The sequence below is a fragment of the Aulonocara sp. 'chitande type north' Nkhata Bay genome, linkage group LG13 (assembly GCF_057382095.1).
Source record: "Aulonocara sp. 'chitande type north' Nkhata Bay isolate Kocher_YH1m ecotype deep benthic linkage group LG13, A_spYH_male_GT1.1, whole genome shotgun sequence".
Taxonomy (NCBI): Eukaryota; Metazoa; Chordata; class Actinopteri; order Cichliformes; family Cichlidae; genus Aulonocara; species Aulonocara sp. 'chitande type north' Nkhata Bay.
In genome coordinates, this window is record NC_141356.1 from 33,097,550 (window position 1) to 33,119,222 (window position 21,673).

General features: G+C 44.6%; 1 protein-coding gene across 3 annotated transcripts in view; it reads right to left on the bottom strand.

Moving 5' to 3' along the window:
* Window positions 1-737: 737 nt before the first annotated feature.
* eml4 (EMAP like 4) overlaps window positions 738-21,673 on the bottom strand; it is a 28,077-nt gene continuing 7,141 nt past the window's right edge. For 2 of the 3 annotated variants that reach the window (XM_086260070.1, XM_086260072.1), the window contains 20 exons: window positions 20,671-20,811; window positions 20,518-20,543; window positions 20,319-20,354; window positions 19,592-19,715; window positions 19,101-19,250; window positions 18,944-19,013; window positions 18,686-18,787; window positions 18,504-18,599; window positions 18,287-18,421; window positions 15,158-15,293; window positions 13,779-13,927; window positions 13,531-13,656; window positions 13,288-13,425; window positions 13,144-13,211; window positions 12,969-13,057; window positions 12,482-12,579; window positions 5,179-5,266; window positions 4,967-5,065; window positions 4,691-4,821; window positions 738-2,782 (listed from right to left, as the gene is read on the bottom strand). In XM_086260070.1, the coding sequence (XP_086116196.1) occupies window positions 2,327-2,782; window positions 4,691-4,821; window positions 4,967-5,065; window positions 5,179-5,266; window positions 12,482-12,579; window positions 12,969-13,057; window positions 13,144-13,211; window positions 13,288-13,425; window positions 13,531-13,656; window positions 13,779-13,927; window positions 15,158-15,293; window positions 18,287-18,421; window positions 18,504-18,599; window positions 18,686-18,787; window positions 18,944-19,013; window positions 19,101-19,250; window positions 19,592-19,715; window positions 20,319-20,354; window positions 20,518-20,543; window positions 20,671-20,811 (2,458 nt within the window). In that variant the 3' untranslated portion in view covers window positions 738-2,326. The remainder of the gene's footprint in view (window positions 2,783-4,690; window positions 4,822-4,966; window positions 5,066-5,178; window positions 5,267-12,481; window positions 12,580-12,968; window positions 13,058-13,143; window positions 13,212-13,287; window positions 13,426-13,530; window positions 13,657-13,778; window positions 13,928-15,157; window positions 15,294-18,286; window positions 18,422-18,503; window positions 18,600-18,685; window positions 18,788-18,943; window positions 19,014-19,100; window positions 19,251-19,591; window positions 19,716-20,318; window positions 20,355-20,517; window positions 20,544-20,670; window positions 20,812-21,673) is intronic. The other variant, XM_086260071.1, reaches the window with a different exon arrangement.

Genomic DNA, 21,673 nt, shown 5'->3' on the forward strand with positions numbered 1-21,673 from the left:
TTTCACTATTTATGCACAATAAACAAAGGAGCATAGCGCGACAATTTCTGTTCAGTGCCAGACTTGCTTGTAACCTATATCACCAGTTATGTTATGAAAAATGACGTATTAACTACTACAAAACACTGACCTTTGTGGGAATGCTTGGAGCAGACTAACATGTGAGCTGGAGTGTTCTGGGACGTTATATTTGGTCTTTGAATGGCTGCAATCCAGGTCATCCGTCGCCTGTTTGTTACTTCGGAAAGATAGCTCGAACAATTTCTCTTCAACGACGTAATCCGATAACAACCAATCTCTTTACCCGTCGGCTTCCCGTGGCTGTCAGGCGACCGGCTATTGCAGTTAATAATACAACAGCTTCTTGCCATTTTTTGTGTTTCTTTTTATCGCTGTGTGACTGATTTCAATTGAAAGCCTGCGTGCGCTAGTACCTCTTGCCACGAGTTCCCAGAATCCTTTGCGGTTTTACCCCTGAATGACATCACATTTTCAATCTCTATAGCTGTGGGGTGTGGTCGGGAAAGCCAACGCGTCTTAAATAAATCTCCACATCCCTGCACTTATAGAATATGTAGAGAGTGAAGAATCTCTCACCTAGAGAACCACAGTTACAATGTAATCATACGTTACTAGGTGTTTTTATTGTAAATGCTTGCAAATGCTGTGTGACCGTACACATTAAACACTGTGGCACCTAAAGTCCGACATCATCAGACAACGTGCACAAAAAAATGTCTGTTTCTAAAACATTTATTTGCATTTCTTGTTCAAATCTTTAGTACAGTCCGTCCTCTGACAGGAATGCATGAGAAAAAACATGATTGGCTCAAAAACAGTCACATGAACATCATCACTGTCTCTGATGAACGCTCAAAAGTCCCCATCATGGCCCCACCCCTTCATGACCATTCAGGTGGGCTCCTGAACTGTGGACAAGCCCTTCAGAGACAAGTGTAAAAACATGGTATTAAAAAGGCAACAACATGAACAACCCAACACCACCCCTCCCTTAACCCACCTGAAAGGCCACGGCCCTGGAGTGACATCATCATGCCATCATTCAGAAAATATTTAACAGATGTGGTCCAGAAGCGACAAAAACATCACCAGCAGTCAAAATCACTGAAACCAGGTAATCAGAGGAGGGGAGCTATTATTTCCTGTCACCTGATTGGATGAGAGATGTGTGGCTGAGTGCTTTTACAGTGTCGCTGAGGAGCTGCTGCCCCTAATGGTGAACAGAAATATACACAGGTATCTGCAGTATATACAAACAGATCCTCAGAAGGAGACACGTCTCTGATCACCGGCCGTCAGATCAATAAAAACATTCACAGTTTTACTCTGGAGGTTGACTTCACGTTCCACATTTCACATTCTGATTACTTCCTGTTTACAACCCGATTACTTCCTATTTACATGACTGTACTCTGGAAACAAGCTCACATGTCTGAGGCTCAGACATGTCATCTTTGATTTTAATCTGAAACCACCATGTTTTTGGATTCAAATTCACACTTCCCGTGTTTCACATTAAAAGCTTCATGCCATTGCTTCCTTAAAGCTTTTATTCTGAAAAATGTGTTTAACCCTTTCTAAAAAAAAAAAAAAAATCCACCAATAATCATTTACATTGTTTAAAAGACAAAAACAGGATTATTTTGGGGGTCTAAATACATTTTGGAAAAAAAAAATCAGGAAAGTTTTAAGACTTTCAGATTCTCCCCAGCCCCACAACACTTCCTGTTCCTGAAACACAGGTGTGTGTGTGTGTGTGTTCGGAAAACGCTCCCCCTCCCTTCGCTTCTTCTAATGTGACCTTCCAGATGTTTAACTGTGACCTTGAGGTCTTCTTATTGCTGAGATCGCGTGATCTGTAGGTTTCAGACATTTGTACTTCTTGTGGGGATTCTTATTATTATTGATTAGAATTAATAACTATTATTAGAACTCAGAGTTTGTTCACATTCAAAGCAGCTGAACCCACTGTGAGTAGCTCCTGTGAATCATGGATGTTCAGATTATTTATCACTAACCACTGCAAGGCTGAAGAAAACCAAAATCAGACTCTCAGGCAGCCTTTTGAACTGTCCCATTTCTCTGGTTTCTGACTGTGTGAAGAGTGGAGGTTTATTCTGAAGTAAATCAGAGACAATGACATCCTCTGGAAGTTTCTATCGTATTAGCCGTCCCATTAACATGCTGAACTATAACCCTAAACTGAACTGAAGCATCATGAAACCCAACAGAATCTCTTCGTTTGCAAAGCCATCCTCACTCGGAGCACAAGTGTGCCTGGTCCCCACAAAGACGCACAAACAGTCTACGATGGCGGGGTCAGAGGGGGCAGCCCCTCGTCGCTGGGCGTAGCCGTATCATCACTGGGCTCCAGACTGTCCTTCAGGCTCACCGTGCTGTCTGAGGGAGGCGGGGTTGACTCAGAATTGGGTGGTGTTAGCTCTGATGAGGGTGGAACTAATTGTGTAGGGGGCGGGGTTTCAGGGGAGGGTTCCTGAGTCCCATTGGCTGTCGGAGGAGGGTTGGGTTCCTGCGAGTGGGTGGTTCCAGTGGGAGGGGGTGGTGCGAATACAGGCTCAACTCGGCGGGGGGTAGAGTTAGAGATGATGCTGTCATTGAGGGACAGCGAAGACTTCTCAACCAAACGCCACTGCATTATGCTGGTGTCCTTCCCGCCCGTCGAGATGAGGTAACTGTCGTCATACAGGAAGGCCACGTTGGTCACATGACTACTGTGGGCGCTGTACTTATGGCTGGGGGCCTGCAGACAAAAACTTTATTAACAGAGCTGATGACACTGACATTTAGAATAGTCACACCCAAACCCTTTTACCTCTAATCAACACTCAGCAATTGATAAGGAACAGCTGGGTGGCTGTAGCTCAGGTACAGCCACCCGGTGGAGCAGGTCAGCTGCTGATCGGAAGGTTAGTTGTTCGATCCCTGCCTTCCCCAGTCTGCATGGGCAAGATACTAACCCCAAGTAGCTCTCTGATGCATCCATCAGAATATGTGTGTGAATGTAGTTACAAAGCAGTCAGTGTAGAGCAAGTGCTTGTGAGAATGTGTGTGAATGTGGCTTTGAGTACTCCGGGAGAGTAGAAAAGCTATATAGCTATACAAGAATCAGTCCATTTACCATACCCCAATTATCTAATATCCAATGTGTACGAGGGTTCACGTGTGCACTGCAGACCTGCTTTTGGTTTACCTGCTGATTGACCAATCAGCAGGACACTTCTGGAGCGCCAGCTAGTTGAGGTGTTTGTGTCTGACTGGAAGCAGATGTCAGAACAAACAGAGGACACACTGAACAGATTAAACCTCTCGGCTGGCTTGGGAACAACTCTGTGTCCCACCAGAACAGTTAGAGGAGGAGAAGACAGGGAGGTCCTGGGATCTCTGATCAGATGGCTGCTCTCAACTCAGATCTCAGTCTTTGAAACCATCCATCCATCTTCTTCCGCTTATCCGAGGGCCGGGTCACAGGGCAGCAGCCTAAGCAGAGAAGCCCAGGAGACATCCTTGTCAGATGCCCGAACCAACTCAACTGGCTCCTTTTGATGTGGAGGAGCAGCGGCTCTACTCTGAGCCCCTCCCGAATTGCTTAACTCCTCACTCAAAGGGCGAGGCCAGCCACCGTTGGGAGGAAGCTCATTTCCAACAACTGTATCCACGATCTTGTTCTTTCAGTCACTACTCAGATCTCGTGACCATAGGTGAGGGTAGGGACATAGATCAGTAAATTGAGAGCTTCGTGTTTATACTCAGCTCTCTCTTCACCAAGACGGACTGCAGCCACTGCACCAATTCGTCTGTCGATCTCCCGCTCCCTTCACTCATCACTCGTGAACAAGACCTCGAGATACTCAAACTCCTCCACTCCGGGGCAGTAACTCATCCCTGACCTGGAGTGGGCACTCCACCCTTTTCTGGCTGAGAACCATGGCCTCAGATTTGGAGGTGCCGATACTCATTCACACCGCTTCACACTCGGCTGTGAACCGTTCCAAGGCGAGCTGGAGGCCATCACCTGTTGAAGCCAACAGAACCACATCATCCGCGAAAAGCAGAGATGAGGTTTTGAGGCCACCCAAGTGAAAGCCTTCCGCCATTTGGCTACGCCTAGAAATTCTGTCCATAAAAATTATGACCAGAATCGGTGACAAACGGCAGCTCTGACGGAGCCCATCACCCAGCAGGGTTGACTCCACCTTATTGCTGCCTATGTGTACCAAGCTCCTGCAACCGTTGTATAAGGATTGAATGGCCTGTAGCAATGGGCCAGACACCCCATACTCCAGAAGTACTTCCCACAGGGCACTCCGAGGGACACGGTCGAATGCCTTCTCCAAGTCCACAAAACACATGTAGACTGGTTGGGGAAACGCCAATGCACCCTCGAGTATCCTTGAGAGGATAAAGAGCTGGTCCAGTGTTCTGCGACCAGGACCGAGGAAAACCGCATTGTTCCTCCTGTATTTGAGGTTCGACTAACGGACGGACTTGCCTTTCCAGCACCCTGGCATAGACTTTCCCAGGGAGGCTGAGGAGTTTGATCCTCCTCTAGTTGGAACACACCCTCCGGTCCGTATTTATAAAGTAAGCCTTTGAAACCATTTCAGTTTGACGATTAGCATTTTCACATGTGTGTTTTTATGTGTGTCACCTTGAAGGTGGAGCATGGGTAGGCGAACAGGTGAACTTTACAGAAGTCGTCAGCCAGAGCGATCACCTTCCTGTTGTGGGACCTGATCAGAGCATTGATGTCGGTGCCGTCTGAACCCTCTGGCCAAACACCTGAGATAGGCAGACAGAATTTCAGAGTTAAGAAAGTTGTCCTGATTCAACAGTCAGGGAAGTATAAACATCTTCAGAATAAACACCCTAACACACACACACACACAAATACACACAAATACACACACTCTCCCATTGTACTGACCAAACACATGATATCCCAGGACACAGGTGTAAGTCGCCCAGTCGATGTCTTTACACTCTGAACGATTTCTGATATATTTACAAGCGTTTGGAACGTCCCCTGAAAACAGACATCTGTCACTGTACATCAACAAAATACTGCAGTATTACAGTACTCTGTGATAACAGTACACAGTACTGTAGTGCCAGAGCCTATGATGAGAAGGTACTCACAGTAGAGGATCTCGTAGTCTCCAGAGTTGGACATGATGAAGTTGTTGTCAGGTGACCAGTCCAGGTGGGTGATGTAGCTCGAATGTCCCTGTTGAAACATTTAGTTAACTCATGAACACACCTGAGCACCACCACAAGTGTTTCCAAGTTTAACCTACAGAGGAGCTACATTCAATCTTGTAAAGTGGAATTTGTAGTTAAGGAGAGCAAACACAAGGGCCACTCTTGCTTGTATTGTTGTTGCTCCATGAGCCGCAAAGGAGAGCAAAGTTATGACACACAAAGAGTTAAAGTGAAACATAGTGTTAAAAACAATGAAAAGTTTCACTGTTGTCTGTGCTTGTCATGCTACATTTTATTATCTTTGAAGTGTTTTTACTGCAGTTCTCCCGTTCAGTCGGTCTCTGCTCTTTTCCGGCCCACTTGCAACCAATCAACATTAGGCAGTCGCTTACGTCATCCGCTTTGTCGAACGAACGGTTAGGATCTTGGAGGACTCCTCTCCTCCTCTCTGTCCAACCGAGTGGGACATGGATGGACACGTTTGTGGGACCATAAATCCCGCTTCAGAGACCTCTCCTCTCAGGTTCGCCTCTTATCACAGTAACTTGCACATGTGAAATTAACATCTACCATTAAAGTTACGTTTGGAGGTGAGGTGAGGCTTTCAAACCTAAGAAATCTGAACCAACTGCCAAGCACATAGTACCATTAGGGTTGGGCGATTGGACTAACATATCGGCTATCGACGATATGCTGAGCCCATCGACGTTATTACATGGGCGATTTACAGTGTTGGGAGTACCGGAATACATGTACCGGCATTATGCATTTAAAATACAAAATATGAGTAACTGTATCCCGTTACAGTTACTGTTTAAAAAGGTGGTATTCAGAATACAGTTACTTTGCAGAAATAAATGGATTACACAGCGGTCTTTTCCTGTTTCATATGTTAGGCTATGGTCTTTCTATTATTGGTAATTCCACACCGGTGGAAACCCAAACAAAACACACATTAAGAGGCTGTAATGTCTGTGTCTCAATCTCGTGGCCCATGGTGGCGCTGTCACTTGGTGTTCGCTCGCTCTGCGGTAGAGTATCACTTCCTGTTCCTGCTCAAACACAGTGGTGTTTCTGAGTAGCTTATTTGCTTAGCAATTTAATTAACAACTTTTAAATACATTCTTTTTCATAGTATAATCTTCACGTGCTTCATCCGAAGCACACTTTCTGTGTACTCACTACCTAATTTATAGCCAAAGTATTCACTCACTGTCTCTGTACTGTTTCGCTAGCTTAGCTTAGCTCGTAGCCGACTCGTTAGCACCATGGCTACTTCACCTGTCCCTCCTGCACTTTCTTGCTCATTGTGTCAGATGTTTAGTTACTCCTCGGCCTCCTTTAGCAGTAATGATATCTGTCACAAATGTAGCATATTTGCAGCTCTGGAGGCCAGGATTACTGAATTGGAGACTCGGCTTCGCACCCTTCATTCACCCATAGCTAGCCAGGCCCCTGTAGCTGGTGCAGCCAAAGATAGCGTAGGCCCCGCTAGCTGTTCCCCGGCAGACCCCAAGCAGCTGGGGAAAGAGGGTGGCTGGGTCACGGTGAGGAAGAAGCAAAGTCCTAAACAGAAGCCCCGGGTACACCACCAACCCGTTCATGTGTCTAACCGTTTTTCCCCACTCGGCGACACACCCGCCGGGGGTCAAACTCTGGTAATTGGCGATTCTGTTCTCAGACATGTGAAGCTAGAGACACCGGCAACCATAGTCAATTGTCTTCCAGGGGCCAGAGCAGGCGACATTGAAGGAAATTTAAAACTGCTGGCTAAGGGTAAACGTAAATTCAGTAAGATCATAATTCACGTCGGCAGTAATGACACCCGGTTACGCCAATCGGAGGTCACTAAAATCAATATTGAATCGGTGTGTAACTTTGCCAAAACAATGTCGGACTCTGTAGTTTTCTCTGGTCCCCTCCCCAATCAGACCAGGAGTGACATGTTTAGCCGCATGTTCTCCTTAAATTGCTGGCTGTCTGAGTGGTGTCCCAGAAACGATGTGGGCTTCATAGATAATTGGCAAACCTTCTGGAGGAAACCTGGTCTTGTTAGGAGAGACGGCATCCATTCCACTTTGGATGGAGCAGCTCTCATTTCTAGAAATATGGACAAATTTATTAAACCCCCCAAAATATGACTATCCAGAGTTGGGACCAGGAAGCAGAGTTGCAGTCTTACACGCCTCTCTGCAGCTTCTCTCCTCCTGCTACCCCCCCAAAAACCCATCTCCATAGAGACTGTGTCAGCTCCCAAACAGACAAAAAACAAACTAAAAACCAGCAACAAACAACTTAAACATAAACAATTACAAAGAAAGAACAAAGTATCCACATCTGAACCAAAGAGTAAAACGGTGAAATCTGGATTATTAAATATTAGGTCTCTCTCCTCCAAGTCTGTTAGTACATGACTTAATAATTGATCAACAAATTGATTTACTCTGCCTTACAGAAACCTGGTTGCAGCAGGATGATTATCTTAGTTTAAATGAATCAACACCCCCGAGTCATTCTAACTACCAGAAACCTCGAAGCACAGGCCGAGGGGGAGGTGTGGCAGCAATTTTTCACACCAGCCTATTAATTAATGAAAGACCAAGACAGACTTTTAATTCATTTGAAAGCCTGATGCTTAGCCTCGTCCACCCCAGCTGTAAAACTCAGAAACCAGTCTTACTTGTTATCATCTATCATCCACCTGGGCCTTACACAGAGTTTGTCTGATTTCTCAGACTTTATATCTAATTTAGTTCTGAGCTCAGATAAAATAATTATTGTGGGTGATTTTAACATCCGTGTAGATGCTAAAAATGACAGCCTCAACATGGCATTTAATCTGTTATTAGACTCAATTGGTTTCTCTCAAAATGTAAAAGAACCCACCCACCACTTTAATCACACTCTAGATCTTGTTTTAACATATGGCATAGAAACTGAACATTTAACAGTGTTTCCTGAAAACCCTCTCCTGTCTGATCATTTCCTGATAACATTTACATTTACAATAATTGATTACACAGCGGTGGAGAGTAGACTTTATCAAAGTAGATGTCTTTCTGAAAGCGCTGTAACTAAGTTTAAGAATATAATCCACCCACTGTTATCATCTTCAATGCCCTGTACCAACATAGAGCAGAGCAGCTATCTGAACGCTACTCCAACAGAGGTCGATCATCTTGTTAATAATTTCACCTCCTCACTACGTACGACTCTGGATACTGTAGCTCCTGTGAAAACTAAGGTCTCTAATCAGAAGTACCTGACTCTGTGGTATAATTCTCAAACACGTACCCTAAAGCAGATGACTCGTAATCTGGAGAGGAAATGGCGTGTCACAAATTTAGAGGATCATCATTTAGCCTGGAGAAATAGTTTGCTGCTTTATAAGAAAGCCCTCCGCAAAGCCAGAACATCTTACTATTCATCACTGATTGAAGAAAATAAGAACAACCCCAGGTTTCTCTTCAGCACTGTAGCCAGTCTGACAAAAAGTCAGAGCTCTTTTGAGCCAACAATCCCTTTAACGTTAACTAGTAATGACTTCATGAACTTCTTCACAAATAAAATTTTTATCATTAGAGAAAAAATTACCAATAATCATCCCACAGATGTAATATTATCTACAGCTACTCTTAGTACCATTGATGTTAAGTTAGACTCTTTTTCTCTAATTGATCTTTCTGAGTTAACTTCAATAATTACTTCCTCCAAACCATCAACGTGTCTTTTAGACCCCATTCCTACAAAACTGCTCAAAGAAGTCCTGCCATTAATTAATTCTTCGATCTTAAATATGATCAACCTATCTCTAATGATCGGCTATGTACCACAGGCCTTCAAGCTGGCTGTAGTTAAACCTTTACTCAAAAAGCCATCTCTAGACCCAGCAGTCTTAGCTAATTATAGGCCAATCTCCAACCTTCCTTTATATCAAACATCATTGAAAGAGTAGTTGTCAAACAGCTAACAGATCATCTGCAGAGGAATGGTTTATTTGAAGAGTTTCAGTCAGGTTTCAGAGCTCATCACAGCACAGAAACAGCTTTGGTGAAGGTTACAAATGATCTTCTTATGGCCTCTGACAGTGGACTCATCTCTGTGCTTGTCCTGCTAGACCTTAGTGCAGCATTCGATACTGTCGACCATAATATCCTATTAGAGCGATTAGAACATGCTGTAGGTATTACAGGTACTGTGCTGCAGTGGTTTGTATCATATCTATCTAATAGACTCCAATTTGTTCATGTAAATGGAGAGTCCTCTTCACACACTGAGGTTAATTATGGAGTTCCACAGGGTTCAGTGCTAGGACCAATTCTGTTTACATTATACATGCTTCCCTTAGGCAGTATCATTAGAAGACATAGCATACATTTTCACTGCTATGCAGATGACACCCAGCTCTATCTGTCCATGAAGCCAGATAACACACACCAATGAGTTAAACTGCAGGAATGTCTTAAAGACATAAAGACCTGGATGGCTGCTAACTTTCTGCTTCTTAATTCAGATAAAACTGAGGTTATTGTACTCGGCCCTGAAAGGCCTAGAAATATGGTATCTAACCAGATTCTTACTCTGGATGGCATTACCTTGGCCTCCAGTAACGCTGTGAGGAACCTTGGAGTCATTTTTGACCAGGACATGTCCTTCAATGCACATATTAAACAAATATGTAAGACTGCGTTCTTCCATTTGCGCAACATCTCTAAAATTAGAAATATCCTGTCTCAGAGTGATGCTGAAAAACTAGTTCATGCATTTATTACTTCCAGGCTGGACGACTGCAATTCATTATTATCAGGATGTCCAAAAAACTCACTGAAAAGCCTTCAGCTAATCCAAAATGCTGCAGCAAGAGTACTGACAGGGACTAGAAAGAGAGAGCATATTTCTCCTGTTTTGGCTTCCCTTCATTGGCTTCCTGTTAAATCCAGAATTGAATTCGAAATCCTGCTCCTCACATACAAGGTCTTAAATAATCAGGCCCCATCTTATCTTAATGACCTTGTAGTACCATATCACCCTATTAGAGCACTTCGCTCTCGCTGCAGGCCTACTTGTTGTTCCTAGAGTATTTAAAAGTAGAATGGGAGGGAGAGCCTTCAGTTTTCAGGCCCCTCTTCTGTGGAACCAGCTTCCAGTTTGGATTCAGGAGACAGACACTATCTCTACTTTCAAGATTAGCCTTCAAACTTTCCTTTTTGCTAAAGCATATAGTTAGGGCTGGACCAGGTGGCCCTGAATCCTCCCTTAGTTATGCTGCAATAGACATAGGCTGCCGGGGGATTCCCATGATGCATTGAGTTTTTCCTTTCCAGTCACCTTTCTCGCTCACTATGTATTAACAGACCTCTCTGCATTGAATCATATCTGTTATTAATCTCTGTCTCTCTTTCACAGCATGTCTTTTATCCTGTCTTCCTTCTCTCACCCCAACCGGTCGCAGCAGATGGCCGCCCCTCCCTGAGCCTGGTTCTGCCGGAGGTTTCTTCCTGTTAAAAGGGAGTTTTTCCTTCCCACTGTTGCCAAAGTGCTTGCTCATAGGGGGTCATATGATTGTTGGGTTTTTCTCTGTATCTATGAAGCGCCTTGAGGCGACTTATGTTGTGATTTGGCGCTATATAAATAAAATTGAATTGAATTGAAATTGAATGTCACCTCTACTTGCAGCCCGCATAATGACGTAAAGAGATATTTTTAAAAATTATTTAATATGAAGGCAATAGGCAGAGTGTTACAGGCATAGCCCTAAAGAATGTAGCCATATGGACAGTGTAGTCCAGTTGTAAGTATTAAGACACTGCAAAAAGTGCAGCCTTACCTAATGTCCACCTACTGTTACTCATTTATATTAAGATTTAAACATCTAGTTGGTGTTGGTATGGAGAGTAACCTTCAGTAATAGTAATGAATCACACAGCAATAGTACATTCATGTAGCTGTAAAAAGATGATAATATATTAAGTAATCCAAAGTATTCAGAATACGTTACTCTCATTGAGTAACGTAACGGAATGCATTACAAAATACATTTTGGGGCATGTAATCTGTAGTGGAATACATTTTAAAAGTAACCTTCCCAGCACTGGCGATTTATTCGTTTGCCCATGAGTAAATTTGATAATAATAATGGAGCGAATAGAAGCAGTCAAAAGAAAGAAAAAAAGATAATAGAGCTCTTTTAACAGCACCCTCTTTCATTTGAGAGCAAATGCCCCCTCCTCAGAGAGCGCCCAAAAGCTTGTTGATGGAGCTGCAGAAGCTGGTGATAGCCTAGCATACTCAGCCGGATGGTGGACACGGACATCCTCATGCAAGTTAGTCAGGTTTGAGTACTTTGCTCGCATTTTACATCCGCACAAGTGGCACACCGCTTTGGTTACATTCTTAGGTTTACCTCTTTCATCCCAAATTGGTGACTTTTTTTATTTATTTATTTTTAGCGCTGTTAGCGTTAACATGCTGTCATCACGACAATTAACCCATCTGGAGCGCAGACTCAGTCAAAATCTCTGAAATGTCTCGCATTTTGGGTAGTTTGTCCAAAGTTTGTTCATTCTGCACTCCAGATGGGTTGAGCAGGTTAAAAATGTTAAAATTTCTGTGTTGTAAACGCGCAAATCAGTCCGTGCATGATTACAGTCGCCCATCGTTGATTATTGAACTGATGATTGTCGTTTGTAAAATTTTTATATATTGCCCAACCCTAAGTACCACGCCCATGGCTCTGGTACATTGCACAAAGTGGATGGAATACAGAAGGACGACAGCCTTCTTCGACTTTTCCTCAAATGAAGTTGAAGCTTGGACATAGCCGTGTGTTCTAGCAGAACAATGATCACAAACACACATCAGAAGTGATTTTGGACAAAGCAGGCTAACATTAAGCTTCTGGAATGGCCTTCCTAAAGTCTGCCCTCAGCACTAGAATATTTGTAAACTATGCTTACAAGCTGGGTCTGTGCTAAGAAACCAACCAAAACAAGCGTTACCAATTCTGCCAAGACGAGCAGCCTAATATCAGTGAGAAAAACGCCAGAAGCTTGTTAACTGATACCAAAACGTTTCGTTACTTATCCAAGTAATTCACCTGCATGATGAACCAATATTTCTCCCACTGAAAACACAATGTCCAGATGAACAGATTTAACTTTTTGGGGCAAACTGAACAAACTAACGGATGCAACAGGGGCAGACAGGTGTTCACTAAGCTGCAATTGGTTTTTTGACTCACCGTGCACTTTCCGTATCGGCTGTATTTGCGTCCTTGTTCAGAGACGTTGTAAAGGTAAATAAAGTTATCGTGAGATCCGACAGCCAGCATGCTTCCATCTGCAGAGAGAGATAGAGAGGTGCAAGCTGAGATTTGTAGTTCTCTCATAACACCGTTATGATCTTCAGTTTAATGAGTGTCCATGTTCAGGGGCTGCGTCCTGTGGCTGACACCGCATACAAGGTGGAGCTCTGTACAGCATCACAAACATCTGCTCTTGTCACCTAGCAACCACATCAATGACAGCCTACATTCTCAGAAATCTCTTAAATTTATTTACTACTGGAAGCCGTTACACAGTAACATGATATCACACCAAGAGGGCTGCCCATTGTTAGCGAACAGATAAAGATGCTCCGAGGTCAGCCGAAAGCTGGCGACCTCCAGACATCTGTTAGGCACACAGCGTGTTCCAGCCACAGCCCGTGAACAACGTAGCTCCACCCACCAATGGAGAAGCGCATCACTGACAGCTGCTCGTTCCCATCGGTGTGAATCCCCACCAGGTCGTTGGTTTCAGCATCCAGAACGTACCACCTGACAGGGACCAGAGGTCAGAGGTCAGACATACAAGGAAAGGATCTTTGAGTTCAGGTAGAAAAAAAACAAAACTCTGTACTGACTTTCCTGATCGCGTTCCTATGGCGACCACAGCGCCACTTGGATGGAAGTCTGCACAGTGTCCGTGTTCCTGAGGAGGAGAAACATGCGATCACCAATGACCAATCGATAAATAATCAATAAATTGCCTCCCCGTCACCACGCACCTTTTCATCCAGCGTGCGACTCCACAGCAGACTGTGATCGCTCGAGTTCCAGAGGCAGACGAGCCGGTCCTGAGCGCATGTCAGAAACAGGTCTTTGGACGGGTGAGCCGCCAAACCCCACAGCTCGTCTGTGTGGCCCTGAACACATCACAACACAGAGGTACTGAAGTTTTCTGGTCAGTGACGCCATGCGATCATGTGACCTCCTGGTCTGTCGTCACTTCCCGGAGGCGTTTTACTCACCTGGACCTCAACCAGGAAGCCATCGTTGAAAGTTCCTCTCAGGATGAAGTTACGCGACGTCCCGACCAGAAACTCGTCCCCCTTCCCCTCAGACACTGCTCTGATGGTTCCATATTGATCTGGGACCTGTGGGGATCAAACGCGTAGCCTCAGTCACATGGTTGACACTTTAGATTTGTGGAGATTGACGGCCGAGATGATGTCATCACAGCTGAGTTTCATTGAGGTGTGCATGTGTGCTGCGAGACCTCGATCTCACGGTGACGTTGCAGTTCGTGGTCCCACAGGATGATTTTTTGGTCCTTTTTTCCTCCAGTCAGCAGCATGCCGCTCCTCATCCCACACATACAGAAAACACTTCCCTCGTGACCATCGACATGATGAAGTATCCGAAAGGCTGTGTAGACAGACACACACACACACACACAGAGGTGAGTTATCAAACAAAAAAATAAGCTTTGATTAAAGGATTTTTTTTTTTTTAACTCTGAAAGTTGAAACAGGACGTGGCTGTTCCTAAATCTGAGAAACGCATCGTTCGTCTGTGACACGTCCTCTGGGGGTCACGTGACTAAGTGTTCAAAGCACAAAAGTGACCTCTGAATGAACAGAAAAGTTATGTTTCAGCCGTGACCACGTCACGCACCTCAAATGTTTTCCCACATTTATTAATCTGAAACTCTGATCATGTGCGATGTCACGTCCAATCATGTTTAAGGCGTCCCGACACAGATTTCTGCTCAGGGACTTTTCTGGACTTCCCCATGTCCTCACTGCTCCCATGGAAGTGCAAGCGGTACATGTTGGTTCTTCATGTTTACACAGGAAGTCAGAAAGTATGTTGCTGCTGATGTTCCTACAGGAAGCACCAACGTGTAACGTTCATGTAGATGAAAACAAACTGCTTTAAATAGGTTTAGTTCCTGCACTCTTTTTACAGAGCAGCTCACAAAACAACCAGCGGGAGGCAGCAGATCATAATGAAAACACTTCCTGTTCCTGCAGATTTCCTCCAAAAACCAAGTTTCCTGTTGCTTGTATGCACCAACGTGCTGCCGAGGGGTAAAAATCCATCTCCACTTTCACTGTCTTTTGTCCCCTTCTCAGAAAAAAAGCGCTCAGAGTAGAATTTCAGTAGAAAATCGTTTAATCCCTGGCATCATGTCTCTAAAAACCAGTTTAACAACATGACAAAAACCATTACTGAAACTGGGCCAACACACACAACCTGTTGTTGTTCTGTGGTTTTTCTGTAGTCGGTTGCTTACAGGACTCTGGAGCTGCTGGTTCTGGTCGGTTTAAATCAAACTCTTCACTCTGACATTTTCTGTGACCTTAAAATCAGCGAGACTGTCATTTGCTTTAGCATCGAACTCTGAAGCTGTAAAACCTGTCGGGATCCGTCTCGTGCAGGGAAACGCTTCAGGGCGGATACCAATGCAAACTCATTAAACAGACCGAGGTTATTTCATTAACAAGGCGAATGCCGTTTTACTCAGGATGAAAATATGCACGTCGTTTCCCTCACAGCGTCTCGGCTTGTTTGTTTCTCTGCTCTGCGGCTGCCCCGTGGCACACACCTGCACGATCTTTATGCAAAACACTGTGAACAACCCCAACCCGATACCTCGAGGCCCCTTCCCGGCCGGGTTCTCCGTGGCGCTCCTGGTCCAGACCAGCAGCCTACCCCCAGAATCTCCAGTGACGATGTCTCCGGTACTCAGAAACGCCAGGCACTGGATGAACTTTGGCTTTTCGTATTTCTAGAAAACAGGAGAAAGCAGGAGAGGAGTGTTGGAGTGAGTTCAAAGAAGGACCCGGGCTTCCTCTAAAGACAAAAAGCTGAGAAAAATCTTTGATTTAAATCAAGTAAAAAGTGTGTAGGTGCAAGTTTAATAAGCTCGATGTTTCTGCTGTGTTTTCATGGATAGATGCTTTTGTGTTTTGTGGACTCAGCAGCTGTTTCAGGGGATCTGCTGCAGAAATACCACCTTCATATCATCTGTTTAATTCTGTGATAAAGGGTTTTCTTTCTGTCCTCAGCCGGGTGGAGCTTCCTGTTCTCCTGTAGATTTTTACTGATTTTTCCACTAAGAGCAAACAGAGGAAGCGTTCACCATGATCACTTTTTTGACTCCTTTCACTTCATCTGCTGCAGAATCTGTTTATCAGCTCACTGGAATTACGTCACCGAAAGTGAAACCAGCAGAGAAACAGGGGTCCGACTTTGCACACCCGGGGGTCCGTCTGTCTTTGCTCTAGATCCAAACATTTAATCACGTACTCACTTCCTGTCGTCACGTACAGCTCGTTCAGCTCAGCAGGCAGCATCACCAGCTCGTGGTTGTATGCCTCTGACTACACGCTGCTTACAGTTTCCCTCTATCACGCTCCAGATTCACCTTTAACCTCTGCAATGACAACTGTTGTATTTTATCCATCGAGTGAGGCGCGTGTGACATTTTGCCATCGCTGGAAAATAAAATCTTAAGTTATGGTCAAAGAAGTGAATTAGTGAGGTCACAGAGACTTCTGAATCCAAACTGGCACAACCACGCCGAACAACCATCACTGCTTAAACTGCTGTGTTTTCAGCCCCTGCTGGGCGTCACTACACAAACCCCGCCTCTAATCAGCTCGGAGCTCCTTCAGCCTCTCTGCGTCTACACCGCATCTTCTCTGCTGTGTAACCACAGAAAGCTGAGGGTTCTTACTGGAACAAAAAACGAAACACTTTTAGTGCAGCTTCAGTTTAAGATCAGAGACCAACAGGTATGAAACCACTGCTTGCTGTCCATTCAGATCACCTGTACCCACCGTTTATTGTTTATTGGGGCGATCGTGGCTCAAGATCGTCTTGTAATCAGAAGGTTGCCGGTTCGAGCCCCGGCCCCGTTGTGTCCTTGGGCAAGACACTTCACCCGTTGCCTACTGGTGGTGGTCAGAGGGCCCGGTGGCGCCAGTGTCCGGCAGCCTCGCCTCTGTCAGTGCGCCCCAGGGTGGCTGTGGCTACAATGTAGCTGCCATCACCAGTGTGTGAATGGGTGGATGACTGGATATGTAAAGCGCTTTGGGGTCCTTAGGACCAAGTAAAGCGCGTAAAGCAAATACAGGCCATTTACCATATTGTGTTGGTAATAATAATAATAGTAATAATAACTTTATTTATAAAGAGCTTTCAAAGTTCTGTACAGCTATTTGAAAATAAAAAGGTAGATAAATCGACACATAGCAATTAAAGTTAAAAAGATAAGAATTTAAAAAACGAAATGGGACAGAATTAAGACATGTAGGAAAGGGTGAACAAGTGGGTCTTCAGAGCATGCCTGCCTAATATCTTGAGGGAGGTTGTTCCACAAAAACGGGGCACAAAAAGAAAACGCACACTCTCCAATTGTTTTTTCCTGGCCCTAGGAACCTTTAGAAGGCCAGAGTCCTGAGATCGGGGATGGAACATAAAGATGTAAAAGGTCGGAGAGGTATGAAGGTGCCACACTATTTAAAGCCTTGTAGGTGAGCAGCAGGACCTTAAAATCTGCTCGTAGTTAATGAAGAGATCTCAGTACAGGGGTACAGTTTTCGTTAAAATGCGAGCAGCTGCATTTTGCACCATCTGTAAACCTCTAAAACTTTTCTTTGGTAGCCCAGAAAGGAGAGCGTTACAATAATTGGCGATGTTCCTCAAGTTATCTTTGTTATCTCTTTTACATGAGACTCGAAGGAGAGCACCATGTCGAACCACACACCCAAGTTTTTAAATCTTGTCCCTGCAATTTATGACATAGTCGTCAATTTTCAAGATGAAATTTTAGGACACTTATTGACATTTTTGTGGTCCAGTGACCATCAACTCTGTCTTATCAGTATTTAGAAGCAGGAAGTTATCTGATAACCCGAACTTAATTGCAGATAGACAAGATTCTAATTTAGACACCTCAGCACAATGCAAATATTTTTCTTGTAAAACAAAGTGGGGCCTAGCAAAAAAGGTTTGGGAACCACTGGGTTAAAGGAACATAAAGCTGCAGGTAACAATGCGTAACAATGAAAGGTTACATTAAAAGAACACCAAGAGGCAGCAGACACAGAGAATACAGCAATGGTCCAAGTACGGAGCCCTGAGGCACCCCATGGCTCACTGCACAGGTCTCAGAGAGAACTAACAGTCTGACATCTCCCAGACAGGTAGGTTCTCAGCCATGATAAAACATTTCCTGTGACTCCAATAAAATTTTCCAGCCTATCCAATAAAATAGATTGATCCACAGTGTCAAACACAGCACTTAGATAAACATTGCAGAACCAAGAGACGGCGTGTCATGACACCCAGCGTCATCGGTGTGGCTGATAGCGCAGGCATCAGGCAAACATCTTTATTTTCATTGTTCTAAAAGCCTTCGTACACGAAACTGGACACGTTCTAGTATTTGCACGTACACCAAGCGCAAGTTTGTATTTTGGTTTTATTTCAAATAGACTTTATTTGGACAGCAGCTGCTAGTACTGACCAAGGCATTTAAATCTGACATACTGTTACAGACCCCCATCTCAGGGTCAGTCTGTCCCATTTAAACCATATGGTGTTAAATACCGACCTCCCCCGGTGCAATCTTCTTCCCCACCATCAAAGCTCAGCACAGCTTGTTTGGCAACAAATTTGATGGGTCTTTTTTTTGTCAATCACAGGTGCCGATCGTGAATCTATGAGTGCTTAATCAGTGATGAGCACTGTTACAGTTAAACTGCAGAAACTCACCCCAAAGATTCCCTGTTTACGAGCAAGCGCGTTCCCATTCCAGCTCCAGAAAAAGATGTGGGACTTCCCGCAGGTGACGATGGTGTTTTGGTCCGTTGGGTGGAACTCCACAACCAGGACCACATCATTGGTGGTCTGCAAAAACACAGCATTTGAGCACAGGTGGAACACGTTGGAACCGGTAAAAACCAGTGCAGTAACAAAAACGTGGGCTCACCTTGATCTCTGCTATCTTTGACTCCTTTTTCCAATCCCAGACTGTTAACATGTGGTCGTTACTGTCATCAATCACACTCAGGTGCCGACCAGAATCCTGAGAGACACAGCAAGGTTGATGATGCATAGAGCTGCAGGTATGTGAGAACTACAGCTCCCGTGGTGCACCTGGCTGATACTTACAACTTTGGAGAAAGCCAGGGAGCCGACGCCTCGTTCAAACGTTAGCTCACCTATGACGTGGAGCTTGGCCAGACTGACGCTGTCCCAGACATGAACTTGAGCCTGAGAGGGACAGCACCCTTGTCTTAATTGTTTTTATTCATTTATTTAAAAAGTTCTATCCATCAGCAGCTCTCCTGTTAGCCTCGGTTTTCGACTCGTATTTATATTTTCCTTTTGTCTGAAAGTTGACCTTAAAAACGTGGTATGTGTTCTCACCCGTCCATCTTTGTCGACTCCTGCGAGCTGTCCCGTGGCAATCCGGATTTTATCGGGATGGATGGCCAGGCTGACAGAAACAAAAAGAGCAGCTCACTTATCTGTCGCCTCAAACAGCCAATAGGAGAGCAGCAAGTACTACGGAGCTCTTTCTCACCATTTGACGCACTCGCTGTGTCCGAGGTAATGTCTCTGAGTCCGCTCCTCGTAGTTAAACAGAACCACGACCGACGCAATGAAGTAAACAATCTCTCCGGTTGGAAGGAGGTAGATGTTTGCTCTGCAGTCTCTTCCCCGGTAACCGTACCTGCACGAAGTCAAGGAAACACCTGGACAACAGCTGGAGATGTAGTGACATTCACAACAGAGCAGGTGAGGGATGCATGAAGATCTCTGAAGGCCGTGACCTGCTGATGCTTAGACTTTGGTTTTACTGATATACACAGATAACGCTGACCTGCCACACCCGTGGTCTCTCCTGAACTTCCAATACTCTGAATTTTGGCCTGGAATTCTGCATTTAAACACTGAGCTTTTACACATCAGTGTCAGAAAAGTGTTTCACTGCATAACACCTGTTTCATCAAAGCGGCCAATATTTATCACTGCTAAGTGTAAGAGCACTCCCGTGTCCCAGGTGAAGGATACACCCATGCCAGCTTCAGTCTTTCTGGAGGAAGTTCGGTCCGAATGTCGTTGTAGTTCTCCACGTCTGAAGGGATGAACATGGTGATCGGTCGACCACGCATGAACATCTTAATAGCATTCCCCTCTGAAACATTAGACAGACATTCCTCAGACTAGCACAGCAGTCCAACCCCAAAGCATAAATCCCAAACTGCAAAGCTAATCCTGTCAGAGTCTAATGGGTCTAGTTTTTATTGATTTGGCAAATAAATATCGGCATTGAAGCAGATTTGGTTACAGATGTTCTGTCTTTCAGGTGTGACAGTTGTTAGCAGAGGTGAAACAGGCCAAGATCTGAAAGGTGCTGCTGATTTAAGAAGAAAAAAAAAAAAAGCAAGACAGATGAAGAAACTGAGGCTTTAAAGCTGTGCAGGTGAGGCAGCTCGGGCACGCGTTTGTGTGTGCGCACGGTGGGTGATTTGTCTGATTGGGAGTGTGAATAAATTTATTTTATTACTTTTTCACCTTATATGGGGGTAAATGATGTCAGGGAGTCAAACACAGGTATGACATCACCTGAACAGCCTGAAGGAGTAAGAGCAGGTGTGCGAGCGAGACTGGCAGCATCAAGCAGAGTGTGAGAGAGCAAGAGAGAGAGCTGCGATTGGTGCAGAAACAGGGAGCGCTCATACAGCAGCCGCTAGCACATTAGACCGTTAGCTTGCTCCGACAGATCGTTACGACTTACCAGCTTGGCTGTTTTTCTCTCGAGTTGAGATTTTGGCTGGTTTGAGACAAAGACACGATCACTGAGAAAAACCAACAACAGACAACACAAACAGCAGCAGCACAGCCTCGAAGACAAGAACGCTTTGAAACGTCTCCGAGGCTTTCTGTCCATTTCTACACACGATGATGATGATGATGAAGATGTGTGTGGTGTTTACCTTGGCTCATGACAGGATCTCTGTGCCTGAAAGAAAACAAAGTCTCACCATCAGTTTGTCAATATAAACACACGAAGGCCTGACAGTCCACAAAACAACGTCTGTACCGCGCGCACGCTTTGTGTGTACTGCACATGGGCTATGCGTCTGTACCTCTCTGTGTTCTTCACCACCTTGGCCAGCAGTTTGGAGGTGGACGCAGCTTTCACCAGTTTGTTCCTGTTTTCATCTGAAGTGTCCCAGGTGCTGCTCTGAGAGCGCTCCATCCCTGAGGACCGCTTCACGCTGGGGCCCCTGAACACACATGCACACAGTGAGTATTGCAGTACTAATCAGGGTTCAGCTTGTAAGCAGGAGGAGGAGGAAGAATCTCTGAGTCGTTTGTAGATCTGAAGTTTTATTTTCCTGGATTTTAAATTTAACTTTTGAAGTTTCTCATCTGATTTTTTAGTTTTTTCAATGAATTTCTATGAGACGGCGATCCAGACCAATCAGTCGTCAGAGACCAAACACCTTCTCCTCCAAAGAGCCAGAGGGACAAAGTCAAACATACAACTCGCAGAGAGGTTAGAGCTGGGATACATCAGAAACTCAAGACCCAGGCTGCATGAGGCCTGCAGGAGGAGGAGGAGTTAAAAAGAGGAGGTCCTGGGATAAAGCTGGGATGAGATCACATTAGTAATCATATTAAAACAAGCAGCAGAGACTAAAGAGGAGCCAGGCAGAGTCAAAGGTCACTGCTCCGAAAGACACACAGTCCTTACCACGTCAGAAATCAAAGGTCAGTACTAAGAAGCAGGCTTTGTGGTTATGAATAAAGCTTTGTGAACGCTTTGAGATTAGAAAGCAACAGATACAAAATGAACACCTACTGACCAATCAGATCTCTGGAAACTAGTATCACCTGAAAGATCCCACAGAGCACCGAGGGTCTCTGGGTTTAAGTTCCTCATCTGCACTCAGACAGAAAACTTTTCTACCATTTAAACATAAAAAGCAAACTTAAACTCATCGTGACTTTTTTCTACCTGCTTATTAGTATGGATGTGTGATATGACCAAAATCTCATATCTCAATATAAGACATCTATCATCCCGACAACGATACTTATCACAAAATTTTTACATTTTCTGTAAATTCTGTGAATCTCAGGCAA